The sequence below is a fragment of the Dipodomys spectabilis genome, unplaced genomic scaffold (assembly GCF_019054845.1).
Source record: "Dipodomys spectabilis isolate Male_0828 unplaced genomic scaffold, ASM1905484v1 ptg000079l, whole genome shotgun sequence".
Classification (NCBI taxonomy): Eukaryota; Metazoa; Chordata; class Mammalia; order Rodentia; family Heteromyidae; genus Dipodomys; species Dipodomys spectabilis.
In genome coordinates this window covers 217,067-236,130 of record NW_024870756.1, presented here as the reverse complement: position 1 = coordinate 236,130, position 19,064 = coordinate 217,067, and the positions used below count along the sequence as shown (strand labels likewise).

The window sequence follows — 19,064 nt, the reverse complement described above, 5'->3', positions numbered from 1 at the left end:
TTCTCTGAATCTAAGTTCTTTCTATTTTTGTGCTCTAGAGCTTCTGTCCAGAAAACTCAAGATAATCTTGATGTGAGAATGGCAGACTTGGAATCATAGTATAGAACTTCATGCAATTCATAGGAAGTGGTCATTCTCAGTAATAAATGATGGGTAATTGTATTATGTCTATAAACACTGATTTTTGATGCATACAATTACTCTTTGAAATAACTGATTTTAGGTAGATTTTCAAATGCTGTCTTTATTCAATATTTGATGTTAGTCATTTGGGACAATAAAGTACACTGCAATAAAGGTGAGGGAAGAAATGTAACTGTAGAGTTTTTAGAATGATTTCTGAGCTGGAAATCTACCTTAAAAGAGTTCTATGCCACAAAAAAAGTACAAAAACGAACAGGCTCATTTATGGGAATAATTTACACAAGCAACAGAAATGGCAACTGTATCCATTGTTTCTCCTAACCTTTAGGGTTTAAAATAGACAAATCTTACCATTAAGCATTCTTCCATAGGATGTTATAGAATATTAGTTATCTCCTTTGAACTTGTTTGCTGCTAAACTATCATTTTTTGGAACTCTGGAGAAAACAAATGAGGTGGAGTGGATAGCTGATTATTTTCTGAACAAGCAAGTCATGACCCTCATGCAATTTCTATCCCTCAATTCCTGCCTTCCTGAGAGAAGCTGGTTCTACGCTGTCCCTCTCTTTCAAGGCTGGAAGTTAGGCAAGGACTAAACAGCTTTCACTTGTTTATTTACTCTTAATGTCCAATCAGAGAATTCAGGGTAGAGATGATTCAGCCACTTTAGTCTCAGCAATTAAGAAATAAAATTAATTAATGAGAAAAAGCTTCCAACTGGGTCACATAGACCAGTTTAGACTTATCTTTGAATTCATGTTATATTTAGATGAAAGTTGTCATTAGTTTTTTTTTTTTTCTGCTGGTCATGGGGCTTGAACTCAGGGCCTGGGCACTGTTCCTGAGCTCCCTTTGCTCAAGACTAATGCTCTACCATTTTGAGCCACAGCACTACTTCTGGTTTTCTGGTTGTTAATTGGAGAGTCTCATGGACTTTTCTGCCTCAGCTGGCTTTGAACTGCAATTCTCAGATCTCAGTCTCCTGAGAAAGTAGAAATACAGGTACAAGCCACCAGTGCTTGGCTGCTTAGGATTCTTAATGTTAGTGTGGTTTTCTTTTTTTAATCAAAACTGCAGGAGGATATTAGTGGTGGCAGTGGGAAAGTCATATTTTGAATACATAGATTCTAACTACAGTAAAAGTTTCATCCCAAGGCAGGCGCTTGTGGCTCACACTTGTAATTTTAGCTACTGAGGAGACTGAGATCTGAGGATCACGGTTCAAAGCCAGACTGGGGAGTAAAGTCTGTGAGACTCTTATCTCCAATAAACCACCAGAAAACTGGAAGTGGTGCTGTGGCCCAAGTGAGCTGAAGAGCTGAGGGACAGTACCTACGCCCAGAGTTGAAGCCCCATGAAAAAAAAAAAAAGTTTTGCCCCAAGTCTTCAAGGCCATAAACAAGACCAGAGTCAGGTATGAACGCTAGCTAGGTAATCAATCGCATATCATCAAAAGCCTTTCACTCCTGTGAACTCCCAATTCCTCATGCTTTCTTTTTGGTATTTCAAGTTTATAGACAAATAGAATACTACAATAGTTTCTCTCATACAAGATTCTCAGATTATGAGCCAAACAACAGGATGTATTTCATATCTCCACGTATTATTATTACAATTACTTGGGAATAATTGTAGATTACTTTAAAAATATTCATGTGATAGTTATTCAACATATAATCTATGTTCAACGTTCACCAGTTACTCCAACAATATTTATAGATTTTTACTAATTTGGGATTCCATCCAAATCACACACTGCCTTTAGCTGTCATGTAAGCCAGGCCTGATGGTATGGACCTGCTATAGCTAGCTAGATGGAAGGCAAAGAGGATCATGGACCAAGTCTGGGAAAAACCCAAGAGCCCACAGGAAAAATAACTAAGGCAAAAAGCATTGAGGTAGCAAGTGTGAGGCCCTGATTTTGAATTCTAGTACCATCAAAAATATATCTTTTATAATCCTCTGCTATTTCCTGTGGATCCAATTCAGGTGAGACATATTTTAGCAAGAATAATTTGTATGTGACGTGGTTTTTAAGAAATTTTAGGTATTATGTGATTTTTTTTTTGAAGTGTTTTGGTAGGGATTCAGTAAATGAATTGCTACTTCATGCATAACTTTTATGTTATGGCAATAAAAAGTTACAAAGGTTAAACAATGAGATTTACACAACATGTACAATTTTTATTTTTTGGTCAGTTGTGGGGCTTTGAACTCAGGATCCGGGTGCTGTCCCTGAGCCTTTTTGTGCTCAAGGCTAGCCTGCTACAATTTGAGCCACAGCACCACTTTTTCTGAGTGGTTTATTGGAGACAAGAGTCTCATGGGACTTCCCTGCTCAGGTTGGCTTCCAACGGCCACCCTCAGATCACAGCCTCCTGAATAGCTAGGATTACAGGTCTAAGCCACTGGCACTTAGGTGATTGTATTAAGTGAAATGCAATTTTACTTACATTGAAACTGCAATTTAAAAATAGAAAGTAGGGCTGGGAAGGTGCCTCAGTGGTAGAGCGCTTGCCTTGCATGCCTGAGGCCCTGGGTTCGATTCCTCAGCATCACATAAACAGAAAAAGCCAGAAGTGGCGCTGTGGCTCAAATGGTAGAGCGCTAGCCTTGAGCTGAAGAGCTGAGGGACAGCGCCCAGAGTTCAAGCCCCACTACCGACAGAACAAATAAAAAAACAAAAAGAAACGCGCAATATGTGTTTGGGATGGATGTGTAAGATCCACCTAGAGGGCTCCCAAGCTCCCCGCACTTCGCGGGGCAGAGCGAAGCCAGCACACGCCTTTCCCCGGAGACTGAACCGCCGCGGAGGGGCGGGGCTAGAGGCGTGAGGTTATCAGCGAGCGACGGGCGCGCCGAGACCAAGACGGCGTACGTCTTCGACGACGGTGTGCTCGCGTCATCAGCGCGCGTCCGCCCGCTTCCGGAAGGCAGCGGTCCGAGGCTCTGAGGTAGCGTTCAAAGCTGGATTGCTTGCGTTCCCACCCAAGTCGGTGCTTTCCTTTCCTGAGGTTTCCCTTCAGTCCAGACCAGGAGGAGGCGTGTGGGATGCTGCGTTACCGCTGTGTCGGGGTGGCCGGCGGCCTGCGTTCCTGGCGTGGCCTGGCCCGCCCCGCCCCGTCCTTTCTTCTTTGCTCCCTAGCTTGCTTAGACAGAGGCCCGCGCGGAGTGTGCGGGGAGCTGGTGGTTCTGTCAGAGCGGTTTCGAGGGAGTGGGTTCATCGGAACGTTCCGTTGGAATCCGCGGTTTTTCTTTAAGGTCCTGGAATGTTTAGTGTGACTCGGCTTTTCACCAGAAAACAGCCTTCCTGTTTTCGTTTATTGTTCACCACCACCCTAGATACTTTTTTTTTTTTACTTTGGAGAGGAGATAAATGTAATTAAGGTCCTCGTACTGTGGTAGGTGATTTTGCTTTGGTTGCTCTGTCTCCTAAATCTCCTTAATCACATTTGGCGTTTATCTTCCTCGTGGCGATGGGGAACCATTGCAGGATTTTAAGCACAGGAGTATTACGCCTAAGCTATTTATACAGCACGATTATATTTTGTAATGTCCTACGGTTAAGAGTGGTGAAACATTGGGCAAAAGGAGACTTTCAAAGGCTTTTGAAAATACAGTCCATTATAATGGAGCTAAGATTGGGTGAGGAGATTAGGGAGGCCCAGTTGCCAGGACTGATTGGATTTGGGACCCTTGGGAGGAATTAGGAGTGATAATAAATTTCTGAGTAGACTGACAGCATGTAGTAGAGGATGAGGGGGTAGCCGATGACTTCAGTTCCCTATGGGATGCTTTACACTCTTCCTTTTCTAGTTTAGGAAATTGGACCTCTACAGTCAGTGAGAAGAGGGACAGGGCAGTGACAATTTCTTGTAGAAACACTTGCTATGTCCCTACTCCTTGTACCTTAGACTCAGCCGGACCTTACTGAGGGATGAAGAGATGCAAGTTTTGTGTGTGAGTGTGTGTGCGCATGCTCTGCCTCTATCCATTTCTGCAGTTGATGCATAAAGAAGAGGAGGTGGAGGATGAGGAGGACTTTTAGAACCTGGGAGGAGAATAAAGAGAAGAGTTGGAACAGTCTTCTCTTTCTTGTCTTTGAAAAGTATAGCTTTAGGCAAAGTTGCACATGCGCGTGTGAGTGTGTGCGTATATACGTGTATATACGCGCGTGTGCGCAGTTGTGGGGCGTGAACTCACGGTTTGGACGCCATCCTTGAGCTTGTTTTGCTCAAATCTAGGCCCTGATACTTGAGCCACAGCCTCACTTCCGGCTTTTTTGATAGTTTATTGGAGTTATTATTAATAGGCGAGTTAGATGTGTGAGTGGTACATATTACTTATTGAAGTATTTGCTGTTGCTGCTGATTCCATAGTGTCATTGCTTGGTCCTAAGGGCATAGGAGCAAAGGGAATGGAAGAAGTTTCTGCACTTTTGTTTTAGAAGAGACAAATATTCAGGGACTGCCTATATAAAATGTTAGTGGAAGTAATTTGGATTGGGAGGAGTCTTTGATAATGGAAAAGTCTTTATCTTTGAGTCTGTATTGCCTTTATTATTATTATTTTTAATCTAGGAGCAAAGCAAGTGATTTAGTTAAAGTTCAAGGAGGGCAAATATTCATCCTGCCTTGCTGTCAGTATTTGCCCCGTTCCATTTTTTTAATATATATTTTTTATTGTAAAAATACTGTACAGAGGGTTACAGTTACATGAGTAAGGTAATGAGTACATTTCTATCGAGCGTTGTTACCTCCTCTGTTTTTCCTCTGCCATCCCTTCCCTCCCCACCTCCCCAACCCCCCCTCCTCACAGAAGTTGTAAAGTTCGTTTTCAACATAGTATCTTGTACATCTCATTGTTACAGTGTGTCAACCTGTATCCTATTTTAAGCATTTTGTTAGTTCCCTTTCCCTCCCCAAATTAGAAAAATGTATATACAAGATACATGTCCTGTTCCATTTTAACAATAAATAATTCCTTGTATATTAGAACGTGGGATGGGGAATAGTTGCAAAAAAAATTCCTATCTTGCTCTGGAGAGGGAAATACTTTTTTTTTGTTGTTGTTCTTACTTTTGTCTTTTTTTTTGCTGGTCCTGGGCTTGAACTCTGGGCCTAGGCACTTTTCCTGCACTTCTTTTTACTCAAAGCTAGTGCTTTACCACTTGAGCCACAGTACCACTCCTCGCTTTTTCTGAGTAGTTTATTGGAAGTAAGAATCTTGTGGACTTTCCTACCTGAGCTGGCTTTGAACTGCGATCCTGAAATCTCTACCTCCTAAGTAGCTAGGATTACTGGTGTGAGCCACTGACACCCAGCTGAAAATACTTTTTTAATAAGGAAATTGGATGAAAACATTCACATTTAAATAAAAACCTTTTGTGATTTGAAAAAATACTTTCAGTATGAAAAAATTCATTCAGTTGAATGTCATACACTTTATGAAAATATGCATCTATTTGAACTTAATGATTGTTAATTTTTTATTACAAATTTAATACATGCCTTTGAAATAAAATTTAAATGACAAAGAGTATGTTTTGTTTCCTAATCCTTGCCTTTTCCTAGCAGAGAAACAAAACAGTCGTTTCATTTTCATGAGCATCCAATGAGCAGCAGGCATAAAATCATGCAGTTCAATTGTGGAATTCCAATACTTTAAATCATGCATACATACGTACAAACAATATGTTTAAAAAATAAATGTAACCTTATTTCAAATCGTCAATGCTTCCTCCAGAATAAATTTAGCAATTTAGTTCCTACAACCTCGACACAGTTTCTGTAAAAGCATAAACAATTTGAGAATTTTTTAACTGCCTCCTTCCAGATACTTTTCTACATATATGCATACAATAGTTCCAAAGATGTGGGTATTGTAATTCATTTAGCACTTTCCTATGCATGAATATTTAGATTGTTTCTAAGCATTAAAAAATATTTATTGACTGCCAATGTTTGTGAACCAAAACCCCACAAATTCCTGCTTTTATGTAGTTAACTTTCTTAGGTAATAAGCGAACAAAATAACACAATTTTATCAGATGCTATTGAGTGGTGGTAAGGTGGGGACAGGGAGAGGAAAAATTTGCATTTAAAATAGCGTGGGCAGGCAATGTTCTCTAGGAGGTGACAACTGAGCTGAGATCTGGCGAAAGTGACATAATGAGCTCCTTAATCTCATTGGTTAGGAAAGAAGAAACGAAGAGAACATTCTAGGGAAAGGAGGAGAAACACGAAGGCCCTAAGGTAGGCACAGTTCCTGATGGCTGAGGAAAGAGCAGCGAGGCTGCCGTGGCGTGAGTGAGATAAGCAAGAGGAAAGCTGGGGCGGGGGTGGAGGTGGGGGCTGTAGATGAACTTACGGGAGTGACATGAAGTTAGGGAATATTGTGTTGGGCTGTTTCAGGCCACTGTGAGGATCTTGTGTTTTACTCTTAAGGGTGGTGGCAAGCCCTTGAAAGTTTCCCAACAGAGATATTGTTTGATCTGATTTGCATCTTTGAATGGTCATTCTGCTTGTTTGATGAGAGACTATCAGATTGGAGGTTGAGTAAGATATGATGGTGTTTTGGAGCTGTATGGTATCAGAAAAGGTAGTAGGAAAGGGTTAATATATAAAGATAAAACAGCCAAGGAGTGCAGTGAAATTGCATCTAAACAGTTAGAAAATTGGGCCTGAGTAATTGGAAATCAGCCATGAAATGAAATGGAGAAGTCTACAGTATGGAAAATTAGGAATTTGGCTTTGGGCAGGTTATTTATTTATTTATTTAGTTGGTTGTGGGGGTCTGAACTCTGGGCCCTCAGCTCTTCATCTCAAGGCTAGCACTCTATCACTTGAGGCACCGTGCCACTTCTGGCTTTTTCTGTTTATGTGGTGCTGAGGAATCGAACCCAGGGCTTCATGCATGCAAGGCTAGCACTCTACCACTGAGCTACCTTCCCAGCCCTAGGCAGGTTATATTTGAGATTTTATTAGATATTCAGACAGATATGGAGGAAGCAGTTGGAAATGTAAATGGTAGAGTTCAATGAGGTCAAGGATAGAGAAGTAAACCTGGAAGTCATCAGGTTGTAATGTACATTAAAGCCATGGATTCATCTAGGTGTAACATAAAGGAGAAAAGGTAGCTGTGGGCAGCTAACTTTTAGACCCTTTAAAATTAAGAGGCTGAGCATAGGAGAAGGATGAGAAAAAGACCAGTGAGACAGAAGAGTAACTAAGAAAATGTGATGTCCTAGGTATCAAAAGGAAGGAGTCAATGCTGTAGAGAACTGGGACTTGGTCATTGAATTTAACAGTGTGGCAGTTTTGAATGAAAAAGATGGGACCTGTTTGTAGATATGAGGGGAATTAGAGATTGTTAGTATTCCCCCCTCCCTCCAGGAGCTTTTACTGAAAAGATAGGAAATGGGGCTTTAGGCTGGAGAATATGTTAGTCAGCTTTCACTTGCTGTGACACATCCCTACTATAGTCATTTTTGGAGGAGGGCAAATTTATTTTGACTCACACTTTATTCCATGGTTGATTGGCCTGGTTGCTTTTGGGTCGGTAGTTAGGCAGAACTCATGGTGGAAAGTGTATGGTGGAGCACAGCTGCCTATCTCATGGTGGCTGAGAAACCAGCCAACAGAAGAGGAGCGGAAGTTCCTTTCAAGAGCATGTTCCTACTGAGCTAACTTCCTCCCACTGGCTTTATTTCTTAAAGGTTGTACTGCCTTTGGGCCTTTGAGGGAGATTTACGATCCAGGTGGTTTGGATCTTAAGTCCGTGGTTGCTCATGCTTATAGTGGTAGCTATTAAGGAGGCAGAGATTGGGAGGATCATGGTTTGAAGCTAGCCTCCACAAAAGGTTCTCCAGGACTCCATCTCAAAAAAAGCTGATCATGTTAATGTGCACCAGCTACACAGGGAGGACTAAATTAGGAGGGTTGCAGTGTACTAGGCAAGAAAAAACAAGATCCTACATGAAAAATAAAGCCAAAAGGCCTGGAGATTAAAAAAAAAAAGCCAAAAAGCAGGATAGAGTGTCTACTTACTAAGCAAAAAGTCTTAAGTTCAAACCTTAGTACTGCCAATAACCCAAACAAAGACCCAAAAACCATCACAGAAGGAGGCAAAGCCCTTTCTGTCTTTTATGTCTTAGATGAAGAATTAAAATGTTTTTAGCTTTGGATAATGAGCTAGTAAGAGGAAAAATGAATTGAGAATGTGTGTGGGGATTCAGAGAACAATTTGAGCAGTCCATTTTAATGCATTTATATTCATATGTACAAAGTTTTTTTTTTTTTTTTTTTTGGTTGGTCGTGGGGGATGACCTCTGGGCCTGGGCACTGTCCCTCAGCTCTTCAGCTCAAGGCTAGTACTCCACCACTTGAGACATAGTGGTATTTCTGACCTTTTCTGTTTATGTTGTGCTGAGGAATAAAACCCAGGGCCTCACGCATGCGTGGCAAGCACTCTACTACTGAGCCACCTTCCCAGCCCTGAACAAAGATTTTTGTAGACTAGGCTCCTCAAAATAATTTCCTGAGTCAAAGGTATGTACATTAAAAACTCTATGCCAATATATATGTATATGTATATATATATATATATATATATATTTTTTTTTTTTTTTTTCCTATCAGTTGAGGGGCTTGAACTCTGGGCGTGGGTGCTGTGCTGAGCTCTTCAGCCTAAGTCTAGCACTTTACTTCTTGAACCATAGCATCACTTCTGGCTTTTTCTGCTTATGTGGTACTGAGGATTCGAACCCCGGGCTTCATATATGCTAGGCAAGCACTCTACCACTGAGCCACATTCCCAGCCCACCAATTTATAGTCTACCTGTAGTGTATAGTCTTGATAACATTGAACATTCCTAATCTTTAAAATCATTGCAGCTGGGAATGTGGCTTACATGAGGCCCGGGGTTTGGTTCCTTGGTACCACATAAACAAAAAAATAAAATAATTAAAAAATAAAATTAGGGGCTGGGAATGTGGCTTAGTGGTAGAGTGCTTGCCTAGCTTGCATGAAGCCCTGGATTCGATTCCTCAGTACTACATAAACAAAAAAGCCAGAAGTGGCACTGTGGCTTAAGCAGTAGAGTGCTAGCCTTGAAGAAAAAGAAGCTCAGGGACAATGCCCAGGCCTTGGCATTGAGTTCAAGCCCCAGGACTGGCAAAATAAAATAAAATTATTGCTAACCTAGTAGGTGATGTTATTGTTATTTTAACTTGTTTTACTGCTTTATTTTCTCTCCTCACCACTTTTTCTCTCTAGATTGTTCTCTCTCTTTCCCTGATTGTTCTCTCCCTTTCCCTCCCTCCCCCTCCCCTTTTCCCCCTCCCCCTCTCCCCCTCCCCTCCCCCTTCTCCTTCCCCCTCTTCCTCTCCCTCTCCCTGTCCCTGTCCCTGTCCCTCCCCGCCCCCCCCTTGCTCTGTGTGTGTGTGTTTGGCTAGCACTGGGATTGGGATTGGAACTCAGGGCCTTGTGCTTGCTTGACTGGTGTTCTACCCCTTTGGAGTTAAGTCTTATGGACTTTTCTGCCTGGGCCTTGAATTGCAGTCATCTGTATTTCAACCTTGTGAGCAGCAATGATTACAGACATCTGTCACTGGCACTAACATTTTTAAACAATTAAATGTCATAGGAAGTATGTATGTATGTATTTGCTTATTTATTTTTGCAGTACTTAGGATTGAATCTAGGGCCTTGTGTTTGCTAGGCAAGTGCTGTACCACTTGAATTATGTGTCAATTTCTTTTGTTTTTGTGGTAGCATCTTGCTTTGTCTGGGCTACCCTTGAACTTGTGGTTATTCTCTCCCTTCCACCTTCCAACTAGTTGGGATTACAGACATGTATTGTTATGTCTGATCATAACTGATAGTTTCTTAGAGGTCTAGAAGAAATGACTTATATACTATTATAGTAGAGCCCTGGAGCCTTTTGGAGTATAGGTCTTTTGGTCTTTTGTCTGCTTTGTATTTGTTTTCTTATGATTAATGGTCTAGATACATTTGTGTGTGTGTAAGTATGTGTATGTGTGTGTGCTCTTTTTTTTTTTTTTAAATCAGTTTAGTCTTACCTGCTCTTACAGAATTTCTTGGGCTGGGAAGGTGGCTTAGTGGTAGAGTGCTTGTCTAGCATGCATGAAGCCCTGGGTTTGATTCCTCAGTAACATATAAACAGAAAAAGCTGGAAGTGGCACTGTGACTCAAGTGGTAGTGGTACTAGCTTTGAGCAAAAGAAGCTCAGGGACAGTGCCCAGGCCCTGAGTTCAAGCCCCAGGACTGGCAAACAAACAAAAAAACAAAAAACCCAAACAACAAAAAAAAAGAAAAAGAAAAAGAAAAAGAATTTCTCAGATCTGCTAATGGGAATGTGTCCTTGGTTTCTAACATTTTTTCCCCATGTCATTTTGGAGTGATTAGGTGAGGTATAAGAAGCAAATACATATTTTCAATAGTCACAGTTCTTTTCTTGTGTGGTTTTCTGTCCTGTTTTTAATTACTGGTTGAACAGTAGGTAGATAGTAGTAGATAGTAGTTTTACATCTCAGGTCGTGATAGTCAGATGGACTTAACTTTTTTTTTTTTTCCTTAAATGATCCCAGATGTCTCAGTGGAATACACTGGATGATACTTCATGACTAAATATTCAAAGTATTTCTAAACCCTAAAAGACATACATAGCATTTAGAACTATAAGGGACTTTACAGATCATTAGTCCATGTATCTGATTTTATGGATTAAGAATTTGAAGCCCAAAGAGATTCACTGACAGTGATTAGGCAAAATAGCAAGCCTAAGTCATTGCTTCCATTCTGCTCTGCCAATTGCTACTGATATACCATGTTATTGCCATTCTCTTTAGCCATGTAATGAAGGAGGTATTTCAGCTAATGGAAAATTATTCTAATCTAAATTCAAATTACATCTGAAATTTGGTTTTAGACATTTTAGTTAATACATATGGATTTTGCTTTTGTTCACATAAATATTAGGTGTAAGTGTGAACTTAAGAAGAGGCTTTGTGTGAGGGTATGTGCTCTACTGTAAATGAAAACCATAAAGTTATTGTTTCTAGTTTTTCTTTTTTCTGCTTGTAGGCTTTATATGATTTACAGACTGAATCTCTTATTAAAATTTTAAAGAAGCTTAAAGTTTGTAAATGCAAACATATATAGCTTTAAAATAATTGTAATAAATGATCAAGATCTCCATACCTACGATACCTAATTATCTCATTTTTAAATTTAATATAGCATTCAGTTAGATCAACACCTGAATGTGAAAAGCACTTGATATTTTTTTTTCAGCAGGCATTATGGCATGTATTTATTAAACTTTGGGTTTTTTTTGGTTATTAACTTCAATAGGAAGTTTTTACAATATACATTTTTGATATCAGATTTGTTATCATGTTTCCAGTGTTTTATAAGTATTGAAGGTTTGATATGTGTAGCATTAATATATTTAGGTGGATTCCTTCAAGAATGGGAAGTTAGGATGTAATTACTTTAGAATTGTATTTTAAGATTTGTTGAATTATCTTCACATTTTAATTCTTCTGGAAGTGGTTTTTTCTTTTCTTTTTTATGTGCCATTCCTGGAGTTTGAACTCCATGCCTAAGCATTGTCCTTTAGCTTTTTAATTCAAGGCTAGCATTCTAGCATTTGAAGCACAGCTTCACCTCTGGCTTTTCCTGCCTGGTTGGCTTTGAGCTATGATTCTTTCAGCCTCCTGAGTAGGATTATAGGCATGAGCCATAGTGCTTGGCTATCTTTTAGTGCCTTTTTTTTTTTTTTTTGGGTCTGGCCGTGGGGCCTGAACTCTGGGCCTGGGTGCTGTCCCTCAGCTCTTCAGCTCAAGGCTAGAGCTCTACCACTTGAGCCACAGCACCACTTCCGGCTTTTTTCTTTTTTCTTATGTGGTGCTGAGGAATCGAACCCAGGGCCTCCGGCATGCAAGGCAAGCACTCTACCACTGAGCCACCTTCCCAGCCCCTCTTTTAGTGCTTTTGAAGTAAATTACTTTTCTTTCCCTTCCCCTCCTCTCTTCTCCCCTCCCCTCTTCCCCTTCTTCCTTCCCCTCCCCTCCTCTCATCTCCCCCTCCTCTACCTTCTCCCCTCTTCCCTTTTCCTCTACCCTTTCCTTCCTCCACCCTTTCCATTACTCCTCATCTCCCTTCTCCTTTCTCTTTTCTCCTTTTTCTTTTTCTTTCTTTCTTTCCCTCTTTCCCTCCCTCTTTCCTTCCTTCCCTCTTTCCCTCCCTCCTTTCCTTCCTTCCTCCCTCTCCTTCCTCCCTCTCCTTCCTCCCTTCCTTACTTCCTTCCTTGCTTCCTCCCTTCCTTGCTTCCTTCCTTGCTTCCTTGCTTCCTTGCTTCCTTCCTTCCTTCCTTCCTTCCTTCCTCCCTTCCTTCCTTCCTTCCTTCCTTCCTCCCTTCCTCCCTCCCTTCCTCCCTTCCTCCCTCCCTTACTTCCTCTCTGTCTCCCTTCCTCCCTCTCCCTCCGCCCCCTCCCTCCCCCCTCTCTCTCCCTCTTTAACTCAAGGCCTAGCACTTGTGAGATGTGTGTTCTGCTGCTTGAGCCATGCCCTTAGCCCTCTTTTGCTTTAGTTATTTTTATTTTAGTTTTAGCTTTTTCCTATTGTTATCCCTGTATAGCAGTCTTCTACCTAAACCTCCCATGTAGCTTGAATTATAGATGTATAACCATCACATCTAATTTGAGACTGAGGTCTTTAGAACTTTTTCCTTGACTGGACTCAGAGTATATGGTTCTTCACCTCATGGATGGTTGGGATTACGGAGGTATGACACATGCTCTGTCCAAATTTTGCCTTTTGTTTTAAACTAAAGAACTCCAAGTTTTAAGAATTTATTTATCTATATATTTATGTATTTTGCAGTTGATCATAATGGCAGGTGAAGAAATTAATGAAGACTATCCAGTAGAAATTCATGAGTATTTATCAACATTTGAAAACTCCATTGGTGCTGTAGATGAGATGTTGAAAACCATGATGTCTGTTTCTAGAAATGAGTTGTTACAGAAGGTATGTTAAGATGTGATTCTTAGGCTATGTACTAGTGGCTTATGCCTGTAATTCTAGCTACTCAGGAGGCTGAAATCTGAGGATTGCCCTTTGAAGCCCACTGGGGTAGGAAAGTCTGTGAGAGTTTACAGTTACCTCCCACTCTTACCCTATGAAGAAAAGCCAGAGTGGAACTATGCCTTGACTGGTAGAGCAATAACTTTGAGTAAAAAGTTGAAGCCCCTGTATTAGCACCAAGAAGGAAAAAAAAAGAAGGAAAAAAATGTAATTCCTAAAAATGAATTTCATAAAATAAAGTTGTTTTATGAAATGTGGAAGAAACAGTGGTTTGTAATAGAGGCTTTTTCCCTTTTCCAATTTTATAACTATTTGGGGAAAAGATAAAAACAAAACTTTAGCCTTTAGAAAATACTTTCTAATTGCCTTTTAATTTTGACTTGGTTTTTGAAAAACAAAGAACATTCTTGACAGATTTTATTTTTGACCTTTTAAATATTACAAGGATTTTATCAGGGTTTCTGGAAACTCTATAGGATAAAAACTGAATTGATTTTGACAGTCTAAAACAAATCTCATTATGTTTCTTCTGTCTTTGGTATTGTCTAAGCATTTAGCCCACTACTTGTACATAAATGCATCATGTACATGTTTATATTGAAAAATTACTTTTGACATAAAGCCCAGATCATAACTCCTTCAATTAAGATAATTCAGAAGAATTTTTTTGGATTGTATACATTCTTTGTTTAACTAAAGGTGATACCCTGAAATGAAAATGTGTTAGCAAAAATCATTGTTTAAGACAACTGGAAATTATTTCCACATCATTTAGTTATTTCATTATAGGAAGAAAAAAATTCTGAAATATATTTGTGCTTAATGTTCCAAGTTTGTGTTCACATTTTTTTTTTTTCATTAGTTGGACCCACTCGAACAAGCAAAAGTGGATTTAGTTTCTGCGTACACATTAAATTCAATGTTTTGGGGTACGTATATTACTTTGGAGATAACTAGAAAATTATGTATCGTGTTAAAGTTGATTTGTTTTTTCCATTCTAGCAACTAATATGCATTTATACGTAATGGCAGTTTTAATAGTTGGATACTTTTATTTTAGAATACTAAATTTAATATTACATAGAAATTGGTTAATTTAAAATTTCCTTAACTATGCAACTTTCTTTTTTATAAGTAATTTTTTTAAGATAGAAACACTCCTATTTATATATATATCCCATCTTATCCCATGAAATCTTTCTCTTACAGTTTATTTGGCAACCCAAGGAGTTAATCCTAAAGAACATCCAGTGAAACAAGAATTGGTGAGATTTCAGTTAATTTATTTTTATATATGTTTTCGTTATAGTGTTCTTCAAGTTTCAGTCATATTCTATTATCATCTAGTTACTGAGAAAAAAGTTAGATTTGAAATTATGATGATGAGCCAGATCTGATCATGTTTTTGCATTTTCTTTCTCTTACCTTTCTCAGAGAATTGGTGTTTAAATCTCTGGATGGGAAAATGTTACAATTCTAGTAATTATTTATAACTTTTATATTATTTTTTCCTATAAATTCTTAAAATCCTGCTCATCTCCAAGGCTACATATTTTTTCTTTAACTTTTACACAATTTTTAAAAGTATATTCTACTTGATTTACTAGCAAAGACGGGAAAGTTTCTCCCCCACCTTTTCAATTCCCCCATTAATTCATTTTCTCAGCAGTAAAGAATCCAGTTCAGCAACAAAGCTAAAAGCTTTTTTGGCACCAGCTGAATGTGTACTGTCCAGTAATTCTGCATTAGACATATTTACAACCTGTAGTAAATCTTCCAGGTTTGTCTTTGTATTCCATTTAGATGTATAAGTACAGTATATAAAGTCTGATATCTTAGGGTTTTTTGCTGACTTCAAATATTAAATCAAATCATTCAATATGAAGGGACAAATTAGAAATCAAACTTATGGTTCCCTTCTTAACTTGGCGTTATGAATACAAATATTAATAAATTTATTCTTTGTGTTTATAAAATACAAAGTAGATATAATATACACTTGACACTATGTTATTGCCAAGTCTTACATAGTTGATATGTATGTTGCTTAAAACAGTAAAGCATTGATTATTTTTTAAAAATGTAATTTGTTATTAGGGAGTTGTACAGAGAGGTTATAATTCCATAAGTCAGGTAATGAGTAATGTCATACCTTCCTTTGCTTTTCCCCAGTTTCTCCCTCCTGTCCCTGCCCACAAGTTGAATAGTTCATTTTTTACATAGTATATATTGAATGCCATGACTGCACTTGTTCACTCTTCCTCTCTCCATATCTCTGCCCGCCAATTGCCACCCCTTAAAAGACAAGAAGGAAAAACACACAACAAAAATCAGCACCGACAATAATGACTAAACAAGATCTGTTGTTTCATTCTTTTAAATGTATAGACTAAGATATTTTCTTCTTTTAAAGTTCTTGAGAAGAAAATAATTTATTTTAAACATTTGCTTTAAATATTTTTAAAGCAAAATCAGAAAGCAAGATGATATGCAGAATTCAGCTTGATCAATAATACTGGCTTTAACCCCTTAGGTTGTATCAGTTGCTTTTAGCTTTCTAATATGGATCTTACATTTATAAAATTCTTTATTCTCCTTCGACACTAAATTATATTACTCAATACTGTCTTTGTAAAAGGATAAGATCATTTGTCTTTTCTCTGATAAGCCACTTTATAGAGGAGTACATTAATATTCCCAAGAAGGGATAGCAAATAAAAAGCATTCTAAAATCTATTCCCCTTTTCTGACCTGTGGCAGACATTAGTAACTGATCACATAATTAGTGTACTATAAGAAACTTATTTGTTATATACATCACTAATGAGGAAAGACATGAAAAAGTCACTTTGTTTATAACAATATCCAAGTGCCTGTTATAAGCCAGGCATTATTTCCAAATGAGACAATTTCTTGGTGAACAGAGATGAAGTGGATGATACCACATTAGATGGAATGGAGAAAGACGATAAACACAATAAAATAAGCAGTAAATATATATGCATATATATAATGTATTATAATTACCTTATGGGAAAAAAAGAAAAAGAAGAGCCAGGGTATGGGAGATTGATATGTGGATAGGACTGAAATTTTAAATGGTCTGGGCCTCACTGACAAGGTTAGCTGATGAGAATATTAGAAGAGGAAGTAACTGGGAAGATATTTGAGGATGATGTTCCTGTGCAGAGGAATGAATGAACAGGTACACTGCATGTGTGTATGTGTGTGCGTGAATGTATGTTGTGTGTGTGTGTGTGTGTGTGTGTGTACTACAGCTTTTGCACTCTGATCTGTAGTTAGTGTAGGGTTTTAAGCAGAGTTGCTGGCTTTGTATAATTAAAAGAATTAAAGGTTCCTCATTTTTCTGTGTCTGTTTATGCAACTGTTTTGATTATTTAAATGAAACTTGCTTTTAAGCAGTGATCAATCATTTACTCTGCTATTTTATGGCTCTCATCAACTTTATTTCTTCATTTGAAGTATGAGATAGCCATTTATGCTGATTAATGGTCTTAGAAAATTCAAAGTGGTCTAGCACCGTATTATGTTTCTCACCTTGTAAAGTCTGATTAAAACTGTATATTTTATTAGAAAATTTCATGCCCTTATCAATCAAAATTATTAAATTGAATAAAAGATCCTGTAGATGGTAACATAAAAGACTAGCTAACTAAATATGGCTTTAGGTGTTTTCTGTTCAGAATTGACAAAAAAACCAAAATTTGTAGGTTGCAAAGTATATGAGACATCAGACTTTAGATATAAAATAGTTAACATGTAGCTTTAGGCTAATGGTAATTTTAATAAAAGTATAACCACAATTAAACAATTCAGTGTTTATCTTTGTAGTGATGTTTTACTGTGATGTCTGTCTCTGTCTTTCCCTTAAGACTGAACTCCAGAAAAGCACAGCGCATGTTTATCCTGTTCATTACAGACCTGTGCACTTAATGGACAATAAATATATAGCTGTTGAATTTCACTGTGGTATGGTATAATAAAACTCAGTAAAGGTGAACAGCTCAGTAAATCCATTACCTTTCTATTTTTATCTCTAAGGAAAGAATCCGAGTATACATGAACCGAGTCAAAGAAATATCAGACAAGAAAAAGTCTGCCAAGCTTGACAGAGGTGCAGCTTCAAGATTTGTAAAAAATGCCCTCTGGGAACCAAAATCTAAAAAAGTATCGAAAGTTGCTAATAAAGGAAAAAGCAAAAATTAATTTTTGTTTTTATTGTATGTATATTCAAAAAGTACATCAGTTTTAGTGTTTTCACAAGAGAAATGATAATGTGGTTTAAATGTGTTCCTTTTATAATTCATGTAAATTTATACTTTGAATTTATACTTTATAATGCTGAATTCATTTTTCCCTGAGAAAGATTGTTGTCTTTATTGATTTTCCTGTAGGATATCATGAAGTTTTAACATTGTGAGACATAGCTTACCACTTCTTTCAGTGAGACACTTGTTTCCTTATCTACGTAAATCTTGGACTTACTATACTATCAGTAACTGAAACTTAAGTTAAATGTTCATTGTAAACATTTGTATTTTAAATGAAATATGCTCTTTGTACGTAGAAGATATAAGAATGTCTCTTACTATTATGTGATTTGAAGAAAGAATAAAGTGACCTAAATGTGCCCTTTTTTTCTGTGTATTTAACTCATCACGCCTTCATAATTTTAGGAATTGCTTTCTTCATATTCAGAGTATGAAATTGAAGCTTTAAGGTTGTGCTTTAGTTCTTGGCATGTTGCTTTGAAGTCCAATTTAAAATAAAATATTTTCATTAGCTTCAGAAGGTTGTATGTTTGTTTTTAAATTTTTTAATTGTTATTATAACTGTGATGTGCAGAGATGTTACATTTACATAAGTCAGGTACAGTGTGCATTTCTTTCTGAACAATGTCACTCCTTTTCCCCCCTCTCGTCCAGGGTTTCATGTTTTGATCCAGTACTGCATAATAGAGATTGTAGGTGTCATGTAACTGACTTCTGTTTTTCTTGAATAAATATATCCTTCAAATTAGGAAGATAGAGCTTAGAAGTCATATTGAGTGGAGAGAAAAATTAATGAATTTTTTTCTTCAGTTCAGTTGGCCTCAAGTTTTCTTAATTTTATTTTATTTTTATTATTACAAAGGTGATATAGAGAGAGGTTAAAGTTACATAAGTCAGGTAATGAGTACATTACTTTTTGTACCGTGTTACCCCTTCCCTTGCTCTCTCCCAATTTTTCCCTCCTGTCCTCACCCACAGTTGTAAAGTTTGTTTTCAACACAGTGTCCAGTGAGTACCACTGCTGCATTTGTTCACTTGTTTGGCCTCACTTTTATAGCTTTTTTTTATTACATATTTTTAAGGCTATAAAAAGACTTACATGTGTTTTGGGAGAACTTTCTCTAAAGTAATAATACCACTTAAGCAGTGGAGAAATTGAAAGGAGGTTACATCGTATTTATATTTTGATTTTTTTCTGAAATACTTGTTACAGAGAATTCCACATGTTGAACCTTTTTTTTTCTAATGTGTAAGTCCATGAATTTTAATTATATGTGCTTAATGCTTCCAGTTCGAGTCCACATCATTATTTATAGTTATGCCAAGTACAGTAAGGTATTTTAATTTTTGAAAAAGAGTTGTTAAAATTTTCTGTGTGATTAATTCCCCATAAGTAGCCTTGAATAAATTGATTTCTTGATTTACGTTAGTAGATATTGGAATCGGTCTTAAAATGTAATGGATTTTGTAAAGCCTGTTGAACTTTTCTGTGATAACATGGAAAAGAAGTTACTG

General features: G+C 37.7%; 1 protein-coding gene across 3 annotated transcripts; it reads left to right on the top strand.

Moving 5' to 3' along the window:
* Window positions 1-3,032: 3,032 nt before the first annotated feature.
* C1d (C1D nuclear receptor corepressor) lies at window positions 3,033-17,908 on the top strand. 3 transcript variants are annotated; one of them, XM_042683117.1, is made up of 6 exons: window positions 3,059-3,098; window positions 6,341-6,398; window positions 13,054-13,200; window positions 14,120-14,186; window positions 14,467-14,522; window positions 17,320-17,908. In XM_042683117.1, exons 3-6 carry the CDS (start codon window positions 13,063-13,065, stop codon window positions 17,482-17,484), a joined length of 426 nt encoding a protein of 141 aa, XP_042539051.1. In that variant the 5' UTR covers window positions 3,059-3,098; window positions 6,341-6,398; window positions 13,054-13,062; the 3' UTR covers window positions 17,485-17,908. The 3 variants fall into 3 exon arrangements, with proteins under 3 accessions (XP_042539052.1, XP_042539051.1, XP_042539050.1); XM_042683118.1 differs by lacking the exon at window positions 6,341-6,398 and having other exon boundaries at window positions 3,033-3,098; XM_042683116.1 differs by lacking the exons at window positions 3,059-3,098; window positions 6,341-6,398 and adding an exon at window positions 12,923-12,955.
* Window positions 17,909-19,064: the final 1,156 nt, after the last annotated feature.

What these genes read in the sequence shown, in the direction of transcription:
- C1d (XM_042683116.1), top strand. An exon ending in GAAATGAGTTGTTACAGAAG is followed by an intron (nt 13,201 to 14,119) that starts GTATGTTAAGAT and finishes TTTTTTCATTAG; the next exon opens with TTGGACCCACTCGAACAAGC. An exon ending in ATTAAATTCAATGTTTTGGG is followed by an intron (nt 14,187 to 14,466) that starts GTACGTATATTA and finishes TTTCTCTTACAG; the next exon opens with TTTATTTGGCAACCCAAGGA.